The sequence below is a fragment of the Gymnoscopelus microlampas genome (assembly GCF_963454915.1).
Source record: "Gymnoscopelus microlampas genome assembly, chromosome: 8".
NCBI lineage: Eukaryota > Metazoa > Chordata > Actinopteri > Myctophiformes > Myctophidae > Gymnoscopelus > Gymnoscopelus microlampas.
The window spans coordinates 27,447,162-27,466,996 of NC_139945.1; the positions used below are offsets into that span (position 1 = coordinate 27,447,162).

The window sequence follows — 19,835 nt, forward strand, 5'->3', positions numbered from 1 at the left end:
CAAGGTAATACTGATTAAATATTCATCCTGCTCCCCCTTAGATCTACCGTCTGCTGGAGCGTCAAGTGAAACAATGTTTGTCAGTACAAAAAGGTCCTTTAAATGTCCTCAAGCCACCACTACAGCAAGGGACTGTTGCATTGTCATTGCGTTACTCAGCTTGTCATTATTACAGTATATCTTTTTGACATGTTTTTTTTACAACTCCTGTTCTTGTCTCATTAAAAACATTATTTCTGTGCCGTCGCAAAGTTATTGTCATAAATCCTTGAGATTTCCTCTGGCATTGGATGATCTTAATGAGAAGTGTAAGGCCGATGAATACCATTATGTTTTTATGTTTGGCTTGTTTTGCACATCTCCCTTTTTCAGTGTGTCAGGATTGCAATATCCATCTAGCTAGACATAAATGGACAGTGTAAACAAATGCTTACTCAACATTTCAGCCTATCTTCGCTGATAAAGGAAAATACTGTAAACTTAACTTTTGTATTCTATATCAAATAGATCCTAGGGGTACTTCAAAAAAGAAAAAAAGATGAAAGAGTGAGCTGGAAGAGGTTGACATTTTTTGACAGAAAAGAAAAATAACTGGCTTTATGACTCAAGCCTTCATCAGCATCATTGTGCTGGAAATGTTGCATCTTTTTAAGATTGCATGAACTGCACCCCCCAACTGGCTAAGGACTGAAACTAAGCAAACTCGAAAAACTTGTAAAACCAAATCTTTACACAATCTTAAACATGTATAGTTTTATGACACTATGGTCCATGAAACCCTCAAATCCTGCAATAAAAATGTCAAAAATGCATGGCTTAAAAAGAAAGAAAAAAGAAACATCATTATGAAGACACAGTGCAGGGTTTTCCTCATACTGCAGTGACGATCACACTGGATCACACATAAACACATTTACTAGGCCCAATACTCTTGAGCTTGAGTAATGTGCATTCTTTCCCATTTCCATATCTTTAACCTTTGATGGAGGGGTTCAGCTACCTTTGTTTCCAGGGTATTAGTTTGGAAAATGGTCATTCTCAATGGATGCAGGGGTGAGCAAGAGGCGACAGAGCAGTAAATGAGTTGAGTTTTTTTGAACACACATGGCTTCAATATATGAAGGCCTTTTAAGGTCCCATCAGCAGCCATAAGCTGGCAAGAGCGAGGATAGCTGTGGAGTCAGGGACAGGGCAGATTCAACAGGCCAGAAATATTTGTCTCATCCATCTTTGTTAATGCATTCAGCCTTAGTCAACAGTTTTGATAAATATACCAGCAATGCGAAAACACATGAAACCCAAGTAAACAGAGCACATAAAGTTTCTCTCTCAATTGGTGCTGAGAAAAAAGTGCTGACATCAAATAGAGCTCATTGCAATGATGTGGCATTATTTAAGTTGTTATAGTAGGCCTACCTATGCCAAGAGAACGGTAACATTTTAGAATAGATCATTTCTTTTTTAAACAGTTGATGCACTTCAGACAACGGTTTTGCTAACCATGGCTGCAGAGCAGTGGTGGAAAAAGTACTCACATTTCTTACTTTTAAGTAAAAGTATCAATACTGCAATATAGAAATACCCCGTTACAAGTAAAAGTCCAGGATTCGAAATTGACTTGAGTAAAATCAAAATATACTTAAAGTACAAAATTGGAAAGTACTCATTATGCAGAATGCCCCATTTCACATGTTTTCAAATGTATACAAATCTCTTGAAAATAGCAGATCTACAAGCTCACAATGCTCTGAGCTTGTAGATTGGCTATTTTCAAATGCCGAAAATGTACAGTATATAGGGCTGAGGTGGGTAATGTATGTTTTGTAATGATAATCAAAATCTACAAAGTAACTAGTGACTAAAGTTTTCAAATAATTGTAGTGGAGTAAAAGTACAATATTTGCCCCTGAGATGAAGTGGAGTAGAAGTAAAAGTACTGAAAATTGGAAATACTCCAGTTAAGTAAAAAATACCTCAATATTGTACTTGAGTACAGTACTTGAGTACATGTACTTAGTTACTTTACACCACTGCTGCAGAGCATTATAGAAAGTAAACTTAAATATAATACAAGTTATATATTATGAATATAATATTCACCATAATGATTCTGTCATGTCATAATGTCTGTTGCTCTACTGTACACTCGACCTTTCACAACAATGCATTGCTTTATCATAAATGATGTCCATTATGTTACAATAGGGAGGCTTTCATCTGATCTATGCTACAAGAAGTCTGCAGCCTGAACAGAGTTTAAAGCAACATCTTGTGGCCCTCAGGGCGTTGCCAGAGAAAGATGAATCCTCCATCTTTTAGAACAGACCTATAGCCCACAGCACTTTGGCTTGGGGAGGCCGAAAGCTCCCCAAACAACCAGTGGTGGAAAAAGTACTCAAATGTTTAGTAAGTAAAAGTACCAATACTGCAATATAGAAATGCTCTGTTACAAGTAAAAGTCTGGAATTCAAAATGTACTTGAGTTAAAGTACACAAGCATTGGCATCAAAATATACTTAAAGTACCAAAAGTAAGTACTAAAATATTTGAAAATAGCAGATCTACAAGCTCACAACGCGTCGATTGTAGATCGGCTATTTTCAAATAGCCTATGTATAAAAGAGGGCTAAAGTGGTTAATGAATGTTTTATACTATCATATTGTATATCTGAAAAATACCTAGTAACTAAAGTTTTGAAATAATTGTAGTGCCGTAAAAGTATTGGAAGTATTGGAAATGGAAAATACTCAAGTAAAGTACAAATACCTGAAAAATTACTTAAGTACAGTACTTAAGTAAATGTACTTAGTTACTTTCCACCACTGCAAACAACCTTGATGCCTTTGATTGTCCTCCATCATAAAGTGACTTGGTCATGGTGACTGTGCATAAAGAATAGAACAATAACAATGCGAGAGCGGGGAATACGATGACACCAAATGGGACTCTATATGGTTTTAAGTTCCAGCACTTTGTTTCCTATTGATCCATCCCTGCTAGGCTCACATTTTTGAAGCACTGGGAAACGTGCTGAAAACTCGGTTTCTGGCGCCTGTGACCCCTGTTGCAATTAGGGGGAGACATGGGGGATTTCCTGATGGAGGGAGGGAGGCAAGGAGATAACGAAGAAAGAAGTAAGGGAGCTCATTGTCAATTCCCTTTAAGTCTTCCCTCTCAGTTGTCTCAGAAGCTCCTTGGCACGTTTGTAGGGACATCAACATGAGGCCACACAGTATGCTGTAGTCGCCTCCTGCATTTTTCTGTCTTTGATCAGCAGTAGGGAAATGTTTATAATAGGCACCCTGCTGAGGTTGGCCACATATCCACACATTATTAAAACGCATGAGTTTAAGTCTAGTCTCAATCAAAATTCTAGTCAACATTCTTTTGCATTCTTTAACATGGCCAGGTTTTATCAAGGCTAATTTATTTAATGGTCATAAAAATGCAAGCCCTCTTAAGGGCTGTTACGCAACTATAAAAATGTACTTCAAATTCTAAGTCAAATGGATGGCAGATTCAACATCACAACTATAACAAATACAATGGCGAACAATATAGTTATAGTTATCATTATAGCTATAAGTGTGAACTGCCCTTTAGAATAGAATTTACCTTTATTTATCCTGCGGGGGATATTCAGTTGCCAGAGGTAGCACAGCAGTTCAGCAGATGCAGAGTAAGCAAAAGTACTGTGAGTTACAGCAGAAACAGGACAAATATCACTATATAACGCTAAATATTTCCATTATTCAACAAGGTCAGGTTTAACCTATTTAATGGTAAAAAAAATGTTTTGAATAGAATAGAATAGAAAAGGCCTTTATTTATTCCGCAGGGGATATTCAGTCACCAGGGATACAGAGTAATAAAACGTACTGTAAGGTACAGCAGATACAGGAATAACATCACAACAAGGGTTATCGCCTTTTAGACTGACTGCTTGCTTGATTAAAGCAGTATTATGCAACTTTATAGCATACTATGTCCCACAAAAATATAAAGTTAGATGTTTATGCAATAACAATCATCCTTCCATAAATCATAAATATAGACTCAGGGGGGTCCCTGCCAGGAGCTTGACTGTATTACAAGTATGTATAGGGGAGACAATGAGTTTCATCCTGTTATTTGCCAAGGCAGAACTGCCAGTCAGAACGACGACTGGCCAATCACAGCCTGTCCTCGCTGGAGACAGCGAGGACAGGCTGTGATTGGCCAGTCGATGTGATTGGCCAGTCGGTGCTTCTGGAGAAACTTGGGTAATTAAGTCAAAGATGTTGGTCATGTTATTTGTGTCCAAAGTGGCCACTGATACCCCAAACTACATAGTGCTGCTTTAATTAACTGTACTGTAATTTACTATGCCATGAAAAAGTTCACAAGAAGATACAAAACAGAAAAAAAACGAAAAGAGCTACTGCATTAAGAAGACAGCATTATTAGTCAATATGATACCTTGATGTCATATAAATGTCATTTACACTGTAGGCTGTTCTGAACTGATGATACTTGGATGTTTTTCCTTTTTTTCCCCTTGTATTGTTTTGTTTTTGGATGCTCAAGGGCCTAAGCCGATCCCTGGCTTTCTCCCTTTCAAACTACTGAAGCCATGATGCTGCTGGCTCTTAAGAAACATGTAAATTACACTGCACTGCCTGGAATAATCTGATAAATATCCATTGCTACTGAGCGACACGTCACTAAATGCAATTTCTGCAGGAAATGATGGCGGTGATGAGCAGGAGATATGTTTGTGTTTTAAATGGAAATGGGGGGAGATTCCATTAGGGTACGGGCAGACAATCGTATTGTCTTTTGGTGTCTTTGAAAAATACAGTCATTACGATGTGGCGGCCTATTGTGCAATTAAGAGATTGTTTTTGGCTTTTAATTAGCAAAAAATAATCGGACCAAGATACCGTCAGCTTGCTCTGGAAGGAAAAGACAAAACGTTAACAGACAGCATGTCTCTGAGGGCCATCTTATCCGTGGAAGCAGAATCCCAGCAGAGGCGACCTACAATCCTGCTCTCTTGATGGGAATGTGTACACTCTCCACGTGCAGAAATGGGCCTGCTGTATGTGGGTCTGTTTTTACACTCAGATCAATGAACACTGAGGATTTCGCTCTGAAGAGGGGGACTCTTAACGTTTGGTTTCTTAAATGGTTTAACATAAATGGTTAATGGTGCCTTTACATTACGTACACTTAGCACCATGTGCTGTGCTTTACTACGTGCATTACTTTCACCCATTCACACACACACACACACTTTCACACGACGACGACGACGGTGGAGGAAACCATGCAAAGCACCAACCTGCTCGTTGGGCGACGGTTATGGCTTCAGTGTGTTACTCAAGGACATTTCAAGTTTCAACACTATCCCAGGGGGTTATAGCCAGGGATCGAACCAGGAAAGAGTCTGATTCACAAGCAGTTGCTCTACCTCCTGAAACACTGCTGCCCAAGGCATTCTGTTTACTGTCATTGTCATTACTGTCATTATTATGTGTCATACAACCATTAAGGTCCATTAACCCATTAAGACCGGGAACGCAGCACGTATGTCATTTTTTCTATTTCTATGGCAGATCTACAAGCTCATAGCATGTTTTTTAAAGCGAACATTTGTAACTAAAATCTTTGCTTCTAGAGGTCCCTGGAACTAAATATTTTAGAAATGTTCCCATTAAGAAATATATATTCGAATATTTGCAAACATTTCCACGATTTAAAAAAATAGCAGATCTACAAGCTCATGGCGCGGCACTCGGTGCCGCGCTATGAGCTTGTATATCTGCTATTTCTGAATAGCCAAAGACTTCTAAAATCAAATGACAGAGATGCGTTCCCGGTCTTAATGGATTAACCACTTAACGTGGTACGGTAATGCACAAAATAATGACGCCTGGGTGAAAGTTGTTCAAATAGACAGGAGTGGACATTTATGGATTACACACTGTCAAATACAGTGTACAGATGTAACCAAAGTAACCTTTAATAAAGGTTCCATTTTTACACTCACAAAGTTACAAATGGATAAATTCACACAGAGGATTTTATCGTACATTTGTTTGTGACGCGAACTGCTTTTCCAATAATATGATGGTTAGCCAAGATTTGGCGGCACCTTCACTACAATCGTGTTTACACAGTCGCAAGTGAACATTAACATTGTGAGTATGGCACAATCTTATATTTTAAAGAAGTCTGTGATTTCAATATGGTGCACCCAGGTGAAATACTGCCGTACATACAGTAGCACTAAATAATAACTACTATAGGACTAAAGACATTATTGTCTCCGCCAGGCCATAAGGCATTTTTTAATATTACTCCTTCAGATTTTATCCACATTTCACGCAAGTCGGTACACATGATCCTTATAGTCACGTGATCGAGACGGATCTGTTTGATTTTTCATATTCCATCCTGATTGGCTATCTAAGTTTGGCCCGTTTTGAACAAAATGCCGCCAATCATGAACGCAGCGTCTGATTGTGGTGAAACTTTGCACGCACATTCACACTACGTTGAGGAACAAATGTCACCCTTTTAACATTGCCATATTATAGCGCCACCTGGAGGCCGATTTTTGCAAAAAATGTAGTAATATATTACTCCTACAAATTCATTGAAAACCTCATGCAAATCGGTACACATTATCTCTATAGTCAAGTGATCAAGGCGGATCCGTCCGATTTTTCATATTCCATCCTGATTGGCGAATTCCGAACATTGCTGGCCCACAATAACCTACCTGACCTGGCGGAGACCTGTGCTCCGAGGAGCACTTTTTCTAGATTCAGGAATGTGACACAAAGGGCCTGGCCGTAGCAGTTTGTAAGGTCACAGAACAGGACGGGGAACAGTGCTGTGCAGTACAGTCAGTTTTTACTTCATACGGTAAAGGTTACAGAACAGGACGGGGAACAGTGCTGTGCAGTACAGTCAGTTTTTACTTCATAAGGTAAAGGTTACAGAACAGGACGGGGAACAGTGCTGTGCAGTACAGTCAGTGGTGTTTGTCCAAAGCACCCAGTGTGCTTTTCACTTCAACTAAACTATGAGGACCAGAGCGGATGCTGCTGCTCAACTGAGATGATGATGATGATGATGTGTCAAAATGTGCTTCTACTGTTCTTCCCTGCATTGGTTATTGCACTTAAACCCCCATATGGTTGAGCGTAGTCACCCATGGCTCTATACTAGTGTATTTTCAATTTTCTGTTATTGTGGGGAAAGCTTTCACTGAAAATTGTCTCCGCCAGGCCGAAAGGCATGGCCGAGACGATGTTTCCCGCCCGTCCGTGTGTGAATAGCTAATCTCCGGCACCGTTGGCTTGATCACAGCAAAACTGTGCGCACACACTCCCTGGATGCCAGAGCATAACCTCTGCTCTCTTTTCACATGGGCCTGTCATAGCGCCACCAGGAGGCCAATTTGTGCAAAACACATTTTTTGACAGTAGTCTTACAGATTTTGTCCAAACATCACGCACATCGGTACACAGTATCTCTAATAGTAATCAAACGAAGCGCGTCTTTCAGATGTTTCATATTCCCCCCTGATTGGCTAAGATTGGCTTCCAAAATTTGCAGGAGTGCTTCGTTTTTAACAAAATGCCTCAAATCATGAACACAGAGTGCGATTGATTTGCACGCACATTCTCACTAGGCCGAGGAAGAAATGTCACTTGAAATGTTTCAAATCAGCCTCATGGTGGCGCTATAACAGGCCGATTTGCGTTCTTACCTATTACTGCACCGATCTGTGTGCGCACTCCCTATAGAGGTCAAGAACATTTTTCACATCTGCCATTTTCAGCGCCACCAGGAGGCTGACTTACTGTAGGTTAAACATTACTTTTTACATTACACCTTTGAAGTGCACATTCAAATTCAACTGGAATTATAATTATAGCGGGCTAAAATACATAACCTATTTTCTATCACCAAGTCAAACAAACAAACAAACAAACAAAAAAAGGCCGGAGAAAGAAATTGCTGATTGTATCTTTAACTCCACCATGTCACCTTGAAACGGCTGTCGTGGGGGCACACGATCGATTGTTTGTACAAGGACGACTGCAATGTCGCTGCAGGCTGACATTGGTTGTGTGGATGTCAGCTGAAGTCATTAGGCTAATGAATATCAGGGTGCATTGGCAGACAGTTAGCCAGCATGAGGAAAGGCCAGGACTCACTGACCTCTTTGAAGATTGAGGCAAGTGAGATATGAGAGGTCCAGGTTAGCTGGATCAGCACTTTCTGCTGCTGCGGTTGAAAGAAACCCTCCCACCTTTGGTCTGAGGGAAAACACATAACAGTCGCCGTTGGAGAGATACCTTGTATGTCCAAAGCCGTTACTTTATAGGAAAAAATGCAATTATTATTTGGTCACAAGCTCTTGTTAATAGTATGAATTGGTTAAATATTTATAAAACCCACAGAAAGATTTAACCACTTTCAAAACGTAAAGAAAGGCAAAGTATAAAATAGGGCTTTTGTGGTTAAAGGATGACCAATAGCATTAATGTAGTGATGATTTCACACAAACATTTCGCCACTCAGCTGGGTACAGGGATATCCGTTTTTAACCCGTTTCAAGTGGAATGTCCAAACCAAAAACTGCTGTTGGGTGAGGTCCCCATTTATTCAGTATAACAGGGAATTACAGCAAGGTTTTGTCAATGGGAACTGTAAAAAACATGTGATCTCCTCAGTGTACACAAACCCTGCCATCATTGACTGGCTGGTTGCACCCGTGCCTATCAACTTGCCGATTGCTACGGAAACCCCCCCTCAAGGTGAACCCGCCCACAACTGGCTTAAAGGCACAAAGGCAGAATGGCTCCTTCATTAATTTATTAAAAAACATGTTATATAATTGAAAATACCAATAAATATATTGTTTTTAAAAAAAAAGACAAAATATGGCGATACAATGATTTTGCCTTACAGCGACAATATGAAATGATCAAGCTGTAAGATAACAGAATGAAAAAACCTACTGTAACTACTGTAGTAAGAGAGCATTGGAATAAGAGGTTCTACAATATATTGATAGGGTTGATGTTAATAACTGATTGTTTTTTAAACTATTATTCTATGTTAGCTTGCATTATTGCATTGATGAATAGACAGAGCTGATCAAGAAAGCAGCATCATGGCCATGTAAGAAGCACAATCCAAAAGACAGAAACACACAGGCAAAGAGGTAAAAGTACTTGCACCGTGCACCTAAAATAATTTACATACGAAATGAAGTGTGCTCCAGAAATACAATTTAAATCTCATATAGCATAAGCGCAAAGTCAAAATGCAAACTCACAGTTGAAGATGGAACATGCAAAGTAATAAAGATGTTGTACTAAGGTTACATATGGTATAGGATACACTGAACTCAGCTGTCAGAGCTGTTACCCTATACCGTAGCTTGACCGGTACACTGTAAAAAAAATCTGTAAAAAAGCATGGAAATGCTGTAAATTCTACAGTGAAAAACTGTAAATAAGAAAAACTATGAAAAAATGTTTAATTTACAGTATTATTCTATAAATTAAAATAATATGTACGTAAAATCATTTTATAGTATTTTTTTGTTAAAATAACAACACATCTCTGTAAATTTACAGATTATTGTAATATATACACTGAAAAACTGTAATTTTAAAAAACTATACAAAATAGTAAGAACTACACCATTACAATGTAAGAAAAACATGTTATAACAGGTAGATATTTTTTTACAGAAATAAGCTGTATTACGTTTTACTAATTAATATGTTATTAGTTGTGGTATATTATACATTGAATCCCTTTCAATTTCACTGAAAAATACTTAACAATTTCCTTTTTTTTACTGTAAATTCCACAAAATATGTCTGTAAAATAATGGTTAGTTTCTGCAAGATTTACATTTTAAATTTGTAAATAGAACAACCATTTACTGCTGAATTACCATAAACCAAATATTTCTGTAACATTTACAAGCAGTTGTTGTGCTTTGGACATTGAATTCCACTCAATTCTACTGACAAATACGGGGCAAATAACGCTGTTTAGCTGTAAAAGCTGCATTAGGAAACTTTATTTTTAGCTCAGGAAATACAAAGGTGTTTGCACTGCGGCCATTTTTAATTAAAAGAGTTTTACAGTGAAAGCAACATCTAAATACTGCTGTAAAGACATTGACCTGAGGAAGGTAAGTTCCCTTTCTTTTTTTTCTCCAAAGATACATTTCTCTCATTTTCATATTCAGTATTTATTGCAGATAAGTTAATATATTGTTTTATTTAGTCTTTTAAGATAGGAAGTATGAGGGTAAAGGTGCATGCATAGTGAAATAAATCTAACCATTATTAACCATATAAACCATATAAACTGAAGTGATATTGATACATTCCAAATATTATCGAAGTATTCTGCAGCACCCCTGGACTTGTGTCAGGGCACCCTAGGGTGGGCCTGCTCATAAGTCTGACATCCCATTAGTCCGACCATTAGGTTTGCGTGCGGTTAGGGTTAGGGATAGGGTTAGTTTTAATGGGGTGCCACGTCACCCACTTTGAGAAACACTGCTCTAACTGACCTTTGGTGTTGAGTTGGTTTTGTGCCTGTGTGTCAAATAAAAGTGAACCAATATATGCAAAAGATGTTCCCCTTTATGCCATATTTTCCCTGATTGGACCTGTTAGGCCCAGGTCCAGGGGCCCAAAGGTCAGTGTATAGAGAGGCATGTTTCATGAACAGGCAAAGTAGGCAAATCGGAGAGCCGTAGGTTCAAGAGGGCTCATTGGAGTCCATTGATTGCCAACCCCTAAGCTTGATTTGGAAAATTCCCTACACCTGTTGAATTCCCCACACCTGCCATTTGATTACTTAGTCCACTTTTCACAGTCAGTTTGCACTCTACAGACATTCAACACACATTCTCCACAGACACTGCACTAGGACTTTCCAGAACCGCCAATCCCCCCGGTATGCTCATATATGGGCATCATTAACGGCATAAAAGGGAGAAGGACATCTCCATGTATGTGCATGAAAGGGACACAGGGACACAGGCAGACAGACAGATACAGAGATCTCAATATATATTGGGACACAGACATACAGCAGTGGTTCTGAAACTTTTTTGTCTCAGGTCACCCCTGTAAATAACGTTTTCATCTAAGCATTACATTGTTACTTTATAGATCCTTATTTTATATCATATTATTGGTACGTAAATATGTAAATATTTCCCCTAAGATACTTTATGTGTCTATGAGGAAAACTTGAAAGAATAGTAGTTTCCATTACGACAGTTTGAAAATAACTTGACAAACACTCCATCCCCATTCTGAGGGGAACATTCACCCAAAATAGCAGATTTACAAGCTCACAACGCGATGCATTGTGAGCTTGTAGATCGGCTATTTTTGGCAAGGAGGTTTGGTGGTCTGTCTTACAAAGTACAGAGGGTTTTAAGTGGTTAAAGTGAAGTGATATTGATACAGTCCAAATATTATTAAAGTATTCTGCGGCACCCCTAGACTTGTGTCTAAGCACCCACTTTGAGAGACCCTGAGATACAGAGATCTTCATACTGTATATGGGCACAAAAGGGACACAGACAGACGGTTACAATGGGTACCCTGACAAAGGGTATACCGGGTATTGCATAACAGGGTGGGCTATGTATTCCCTATTTGCATTGTACCCGAGTAGGCCGGTGCCCAACAGGCACCTGTCTAGTAGTGCCAATAAACGCATCTGCTAATGAAAGGCTGCTTGTTGATGGCACACACAGTAAGGCCTGACAGGCTTTACACCCTAGCCCCCTGTCATTAACTATAACATCCAGAGATTCTATACTGGATGTTTTTTGTTGCCCAGTCCCTTTTACACTGTAGGTAAAGAAGGGCATTTGTTGTCAATGTGTGTTTTGTGTTGTTCCATAAGCCAGTTTAGAGTTTAGATTCCTTTTTCCAAGACAATGTTATCTCCTCAGTCATATGGAAATTATGCATTGTAACAGTGTTGGTTTCCTGTAAATAAAAACAGACAGTTGTGTAGTGTGTGTACATTCATTGGGTGGCTGGTTGTGGCACTTGCTTGCTGCACACATGCAGATCTATTGCATGTGGGGGGGGGGGCCCAAGCCATCTCAGACACAGCGGTCCATAGACTGTTACACAGCAAAAATAGCAGATCTACAAGCTGATTGTTGTAAGCTTAGTGATCAGGTCTAAAAGAGATGCCAAGTTGAAAGTGGTATCTGTTTATCATCCATCCATCCTGCATATTCTTCCTATCACCCCTCCATCCTTCCATCTATCCATTCCTTGCAGAAATGTTATATTTTACTTCCTAATGGACAAAGTACTCATATGTTAAGTAAATGTATCTAAGCTGTTACAAGTAAACGTCCAGTGATGAGTAAAAGTCGAAAGGTATTGTCCTCAAAATAAAGTAAAAAAGATTAAAAAAAATACTCTATTATGCAGAGAGGCCCATTTCATCATTGTAATTAAATAAATCACTTTTAATTTTTAGGTGTTAAAAGTGTGTCTGATTACTTGATGTGCTGCTGGGTAGATTAAACTATAATAATACATAGAATTTATCATTTATATTTTGTATTAATAATCTGAATATGCAAACAAACTAGTGACTAAACCAGTCAAATACATATTTGCCTCTGAGATGTAGAGTATCATATTATGGCAATAATCAGGTCAATTCTTTGGTAAATCTGTTCCATAGGCCTATAGCTGTAAAAAAAATATATATATATTCTTATTGTTTGGCATTATATTAATTGTTAATCAATTGTAAATGATGGAAGGAATAGTTGCAGTTTTGCCATTACAGAATAATGTCATTTGATACATGTGCCTTGAGGCCATTTTAAATTTAATATGATTTCCATTCAATTTACATTCCTGTAAAAATAACCTCCCTCCTCTGTTCAGTTCAAAAAACTGCCTCCTCAAATCACAGAGCAGAGCAATCAGAAACACCTGGGAGGTTTAGAACAAACAGAAGGAAGTAACCGACTGCAGCCCATTCTATGCTTAGCTTTCAAGCAGTGAGGCACAGACAAGCCTGAAGCCTAGACAACGCACCTGTTGATTTATTTTTCTTAAGAGTTTGTTTTGTCGAAACTTGAACTAACTAACTGTTAGTAGGCTAATTATTCATTCCTTCATTGTCTTCATTTGCTGTAATATTAACGCCAAACAGGTGTTAATTCTGCTGACGTTTTCTCCTTCCATTCTGGCAACGTGAGCAAGGTAAAACCCTACATGTATTTAGCTCAAAATGATTACATGCCGTTTTTGCAGCTCCAATATAGAGACTTTGCGTGGCTATATTTTGCATTGTAAAATACATAGAAACGAGTCATGCTTATTCAAATGTGAAGGCCCTGGCTGCAAGAGGACATTTACTAGTTATGGGTCCTTTAGAAGTCATTTTTACCGCCATCATAATGCCCCTGCATCCTCTTTTAGTCCCAAAGCCACTGATATACATCTCAAATGTTCGATTTCACTATGTGACTGTCAATTTCAGACAGTGAAAGACTATATTTCACACTTAAAACAGCATTTGCTGGAGGGAAGAGTTGTGACATGTCCGGTTACTGGATGTAAAAATACATTTAATGTGAAGTCATCATTTACTGCTCATATGTCCAGGAAACACAAAGGATATACTTTTGACAGTATGTTTACAGAATCTCAACCTTCTGAATCTGCTGAGTCAGCATGTGACAATGGGAATGCTGCCCCCCAGAGCTCAAATGATGCAATTGATAGCATGGAATTACCAAATAATTTCAACGAGGCTTATCTTAGAAATATGTCTCTCTTCTACCTAAAATTGCAAGGGCAACTCCTTCTTCCAGCTTCAACAATACAGACAATTGTTGAAGAGATGCAGAATGTGTATGAGTTGGGACAGGATTACACTTTAAGTAAATTACATTCACTTTTAAAAAAGGACTTGTGTCTAACAGATGATGTTATTACTAAAATCAGTGACTGTGTGAAACAGTCAGATCTGTTCTCTGTCTGTCATAAGGGACCACTGAGGACAATATATTCAAGAGGCCAGGCATTCAAAAGCATGTTTAATTATGTGGAGCCTAAAAAAATACCACTAGGAACTGATGAAAATATGATTCCACGGTTTGCTTATTATGTACCTGTGAAACAAACACTAATTGGCTTATTAGAATCAGAACTATGGAAGCATTCAGTGTCACAACAGCAATCTTGTGAAACAGACTCAGATGTTTTTAATGACGTAAGTGATGGAAAAACCTTTAAGTCCAACCCGTTCTTTATAAAAAACCCTGGATGCCTAAAATTAATTCTGTACCAAGATGCTTTTGAATTAGTCAATCCATTGGGCTCTGCTAAAAAAAAACACAAGATTCTTGCAGTCTATGTGACTCTGGCTAATTTACCTATTCATTTGAGATCCAATACTGATCACATGTCCCTTGTGCAACTTTGTACAGAAAGTGACTTGAAAAAATTTAAAAGTGCTAAAGTTTTCTCAGAGCTGTTGGTGGATTTAAAAGATTTGGAAGAAAATGGAATCATTGTAGGTGGTGATACAGTAAAAGGCGCCCTGTTTAGTATTCTTGGTGATAATTTGGGTTCACACGGCATTGGTGGATTTGTTGAAAACTTCAGTAAAGCCCAGTATTTTTGCAGGTATTGTGAAATCACACAAAGAGAGTTTCAGAGTGATGACCCAAATGTTCTTGGTCCACAGCGCACACCTGAATCTTATGACACTACTGTTGGTGACCTAGAAGCAGGAGACAGTGAGCACATCAAAGGCATAAAGGTAAACTCTGTTTTCAATGCACTAAAATCTTATCATGTATGCCAGCCAGGTCTACCACCTTGTTTAGGCCATGACATGTTTGAGGGTGTGTTATCATTTGATGTTGCACTGTACTTGAAGTATCTAATTAAGCAAAAGAAGTGGCTTACTTATTCAGATTTGAACCGACGTATCAAGCAGTTCCAATACAAAGGGTCAGATGCTTTGACAAAGCCTTGTGTTGTCAACTCTAAGGTATCCAAGCTTTCAGGTCAAGCCGTCCAGAATTGGAATTTTTTACGGTTGTTGCCTGTATTAATTGGTGACAAAGTGAAAAACCCAGATGATGAAGTCTGGCAGTTAACTCTCCAGCTTAAAGATATCGTTGAATTTATATGTGCACAAAAGATTTCGTCAGCAGAGGTAGCCTATCTTGAAATTCTAATCCAGGAATATTTGGATTCAAGAAAGAGTTTGTTTCCTAAGAATAAACTAAAACCAAAACACCATTACCTGCGCCACTATCCGGCATTAATTTTGAAATTTGGACCCTTGATAAGATTATGGACGATGCGCTTCGAAAGTAAACACTGTTACTTTAAGAGATGTGCCAGGCATTTGAAAAACTTTAAGAACATCTGCCAAACTTTATCTGAACGACATCAGCTGTTTAATTCATATATCATAGCTCGGCCAGGATTAATTCTGCAAGTTAAAGACAGTTGTAGGTTTTATCAAAATCTCTACAGTGAGACAATTCAACATGCAGTGAGAGGGTTTTGTTTTTCAGAAAACAATACTATCGTTTCCACTGACATACTGTATAAAGGCACATCTAATAAAAAAGGGCATTTCCTTGTCTCACAAAATGATGAGTCCATGGAGTTTGGAGAACTGCTCATGATTTTAATTCAAAATGATGCAACTGTTTATTTTGTGATGGAAATCCATGAATCTCACTATTATTCGGAATACCATCTATACTCAGTTAGAAAACAGAGTACAAAGTTACAATGTCTTTACATTAATGACTTGGTAGATTTTTATCCTTTAACATCATACATTCTTAACGGGCACCAAGTCATTCCTCTGAAACACAGTGTGTTGTCGAAATAAACATCTAAGCCACTGTGATGGAGACCATGCACAAGAAAGAGAAAAAAAGAAAATGCATTTACTGTGTGTGTGTGTGTGTGTGTGTGTATATATGATATATATTGTCAAATTACTGTAGTCTTGTCATTAATGCTTTTGAAAAATGTAATTTGTTCTTCCCATTCCAGCAATGGAGGAGACATTTCTTCACAGCGCCATTACTGCGGTCCTACCTGACCTTTCAGAGGTCATTGTCAAGATTCTAGAAGAGAAATTAGAGGCATTGGGGGTGGAGACATCTGATGATTTTCAGTTTGTTTCAGAAGACGATTTGCTGTCATCATTGAGGCCAATTCAAGCCCGAAAGCTCCTTGAGGCTTGGAAGCAGAAATGTAAGTAAATTATTGCAGGATACAGTACATTGTAAATATGGCTTAAACTTAATTTATGTCCCATAGCACGCACACATATACGTACACAGGAAAAGTATGTCTCTGTATGTGCACACAGTAAATTGAAATGAAGACGCACAGTAAAATGCATTAATATATAGATGAAATGTATGTGTGTTTTGCAGACCAGACTCCTGAAACCAGCTGCTCAGGTAGTGGTGGTTCACCTGGATGCCCTCGTCCGTCATCTGGGGCGTCAATATCATCTGGTACACACTTTGAGTGTTTCTTTTGAAATACAGGATGCAAGTGCCAAAGTAATTCGGTGATATACAAACATTCATATTGTGTAACTTTATGTGTATGCCTTTGTATGAATGTGTTTTTCAGACCAGACTCCTGAAACCGGCAGCTTAGCTGCTGCTTCACCAGAATGGCCCGGTCCGTCATCTTTGGCATCAGTATCATCTCGTGCATCATCAGGACTGTCTGCATCACCAAGAAGTTCATCATCAAATGATTCCAACATCTTCCGAAGTCCTGACAGAGACTGGGTGGAGAGCTTCATGATACCGTGGGATCAGTTCCCAGATGAACTTATCCACTCATTGGAGAGAGGAGAAGGACCATCAAGTAAACTGAGAAAGGAGATGATCCGGATTCTGGTCATTGCAATGAAGAAAAAATGTTCTCAGTTAGGGTCCAAGCACGCAGAGGTAGTTGCCAAAAAAATGGTGGAAAAATACCCCAAATCTCTGAAAGACGTAATAGCAGGAGATGTCCCTGGGACAGGATATGACTCTATAAAAAAGCAATTGGTATGTAGGATAAATAATCAAAGGCGACCTGAGATTCCCCACATGAGGAAACGAAAGCGTGGTGAATCTGATTCTGGCTCTACCACAGACGAAGTCAGTCCTGAACGAAGAGCAGCAGTCCAGGACACATATGGGTGCATCAACTGGCAGCAAAAATTATTGCCCCTAGGAGAGACCACACAGAGCCAGCTACAGAAGAAAGCTAAAATGAAGATGATGGAGGAACAGCAAACTGATGTGGATCGAGATGAAGTCAAAGGTCTAATGAGGGCGACTTTCTACACACAACGAAAAGAGGTAAACCAGGGGAAAAGCATCAAGGACCTTCTGGCAGAGTGGCCATTGTGCTTCCAGGAACTTGGCATGGTGGTCCATTTCCAGAATCTTACTGGAATTGAGCTGAAAGAGGTTTTCGGACGGAATCTGGAAGTCAAGGGAGAACGTCTCCTGAAGTACTTGAACTGCAATCCTCTAAAGATCAGCCAAAGGTACATGGACGCCCACACAAAGTACAAATTGATGAGGGGAGAGCAGGGTGGTATGTCTGACGATGTAAAAGAGATGGTGCTCCTTCTGCTGGCCTACTTCAAAGAGAAAGAGGATGAAATGTTCTGTTATGTGGAGCAAACATGCCTGGCACAGGAAGTTCAGATGGACAATGTTCCCTTGACTCCAGCCATCATTGTGTGTGGTAAGTTATGTTTTTTTTCCTTTTTTTTGGGTTCTGTCTATTGTGTAAAACACACACATTTTAAAATCTAAAAACATCTCAATGTGTTTGTGTTACGTTTTATTTGAATGTTGCTTGTTTTTTTGTTTTGCTCCTTTTTTTAGGGAAGTCCTGCTATTCAGCAAAACGCTATATGCTGAGTGTTGACCAAGTCATTGTACATGACAACATTCCCACCTTCGCGTCAGCAGTGTGCATGATGTTTGGGAGCTACTATTGCTTCAACATTCACTACCCATCAGCGCTGGCATCAACCTTGGAGTTTCTTCAGAGGTGTGTATTTTTTGGTTTGCTTTTTAAATTTTTTAATTTAACTGAAAGAAAGTAGTGCTGCCTACTCAAAATCTTTGCCATATGAAGTTGCTTTAATATAATAACTTGAATAGAAAAGGATCAACTTTTGTTTTTTTCTTTACATAGCCGTTTTATAATCTATACATTTCTTCTGTGACTGCAGGTGTATGTTCTCAATCAACCCAGAGAAAGGCACTAAAGTGGAGAGCAAAAAAGCACGTCTCAGTGTCAATCCTAGGGTGTCTACCTTGATCCAGGCTCTGTCGGACCATGAGTGGCGTGATGTTTGAATGGTAAGATTTTTGGCCACACACACACAGTGAAATTCGTGCAGAGATGTACATGCATATGGTAAGTACACACTCACATTTTATGTCCACACGATTATAAAGTACACTAACATTACAGGTGCAGTTAGGTTACATTCACAATCTCATGGGACATGTCTTCACGATCAACAAGAATGTCACTCAGCAGTGTCTCCGCCATATATGGTGGCAGAGACGGTACAACACTTCGCCAGTCCTTTTGCCTCGCCTCTGGACATTCCAAGCTGTCGAAACCCTCCAACAACTAGTCTGGCCATGTCCCCTGTGCCTTCCTGTTGATTGTGATCAAGCACGAAGCCACAGAATTGCAAAATGCCTTCTAAATCTGCACCGACTACATGCAAGCACGCACACACAGTACTTAGATATACACACCCATTATTAATATAATTTTTCTTATATTTTCCCAGGTGTCATCCATCAACCAATGCAGATAAAGTGGAGAAGACTAACACCACCCCCCCCCCCCCCTTACGTGAAACTTGACTCCAGGAACCTTTGGTAAACTTTAATGTGCAGTACACAGTGCACACAGAGATGTGTCTTTTTTTGTTTATTTTTGTTTTTGGATTTGATGTACAAAACTGTTGTAAGTTGTTTATACAACTTACAACAGCCAGGTCTACCACCTTGTTTAGGCCATGACATGTTTGAGGGTGTGTTATCATTTGAAGTATCTAATTAAGCAAAAGAAGTGGCTTACTTATTCAGATTTGAACCGACGTATCAAGCAGTTCCAATACAAAGGGTCAGATGCTTTGACAAAGCCTTGTGTTGTCAACTCTAAGGTACCCAAGCTTTCAGGTCAAGCCGTCCAGAATTGGATTTTTTTTTACGGTTGTTGCCTGTATTAATTGGTGACAAAGTGAAAAACCCAGATGATGAAGTCTGGCAGTTAACTCTCCAGCTTAAAGATATCGTTGAATTTATATGTGCACAAAAGATTTCGTCAGCAGAGGTAGCCTATCTTGAAATTCTAATCCAGGAATATTTGGATTCAAGAAAGAGTTTGTTTCCTAAGAATAAACTAAAACCAAAACACCATTACCTGCGCCACTATCCGGCATTCATTTTGAAATTTGGACCCTTGATAAGATTATGGACGATGCGCTTCGAAAGTAAACACTGTTACTTTAAGAGATGTGCCAGGCATTTGAAATTTAAGAACATCTGCCAAACTTTATCTGAACGACATCAGCTGTTTCATTCATACATCATAGCTCGGCCAGGATTAATGAAAGGAACCTTTGGTAAACTTTAATATGCAGTACACAGTGCACACAGAGACGTGTCTTTTTTTGTTTGTTTTTGGATTTGATGTACAAAAAAAGTATATGCTAG

General features: G+C 38.9%; 1 protein-coding gene and 1 long non-coding RNA gene across 2 annotated transcripts; both read left to right on the forward strand.

The window, feature by feature from the left end:
• Positions 1-16,216: 16,216 nt before the first annotated feature.
• LOC311050889 lies at positions 16,217-16,789 on the forward strand. The gene is made up of 3 exons (XR_014601331.1): positions 16,217-16,323; positions 16,509-16,592; positions 16,714-16,789. It is a non-coding gene; the product is annotated as an uncharacterized lncRNA (long non-coding RNA).
• A 55-nt stretch (positions 16,790-16,844) lies between these two features.
• On the forward strand, positions 16,845-18,455 carry LOC311050537 (uncharacterized protein; the record flags this gene model as incomplete). The annotated part of the gene is made up of 3 exons (XM_084064622.1): positions 16,845-17,832; positions 17,976-18,144; positions 18,329-18,455. The coding sequence occupies exons 1-3, from the start codon at positions 16,890-16,892 to the stop codon at positions 18,453-18,455; spliced, it is 1,239 nt and encodes a 412-aa protein (XP_083920748.1). The 5' UTR covers positions 16,845-16,889.
• Between the last annotated feature and the right edge of the window lie 1,380 nt (positions 18,456-19,835).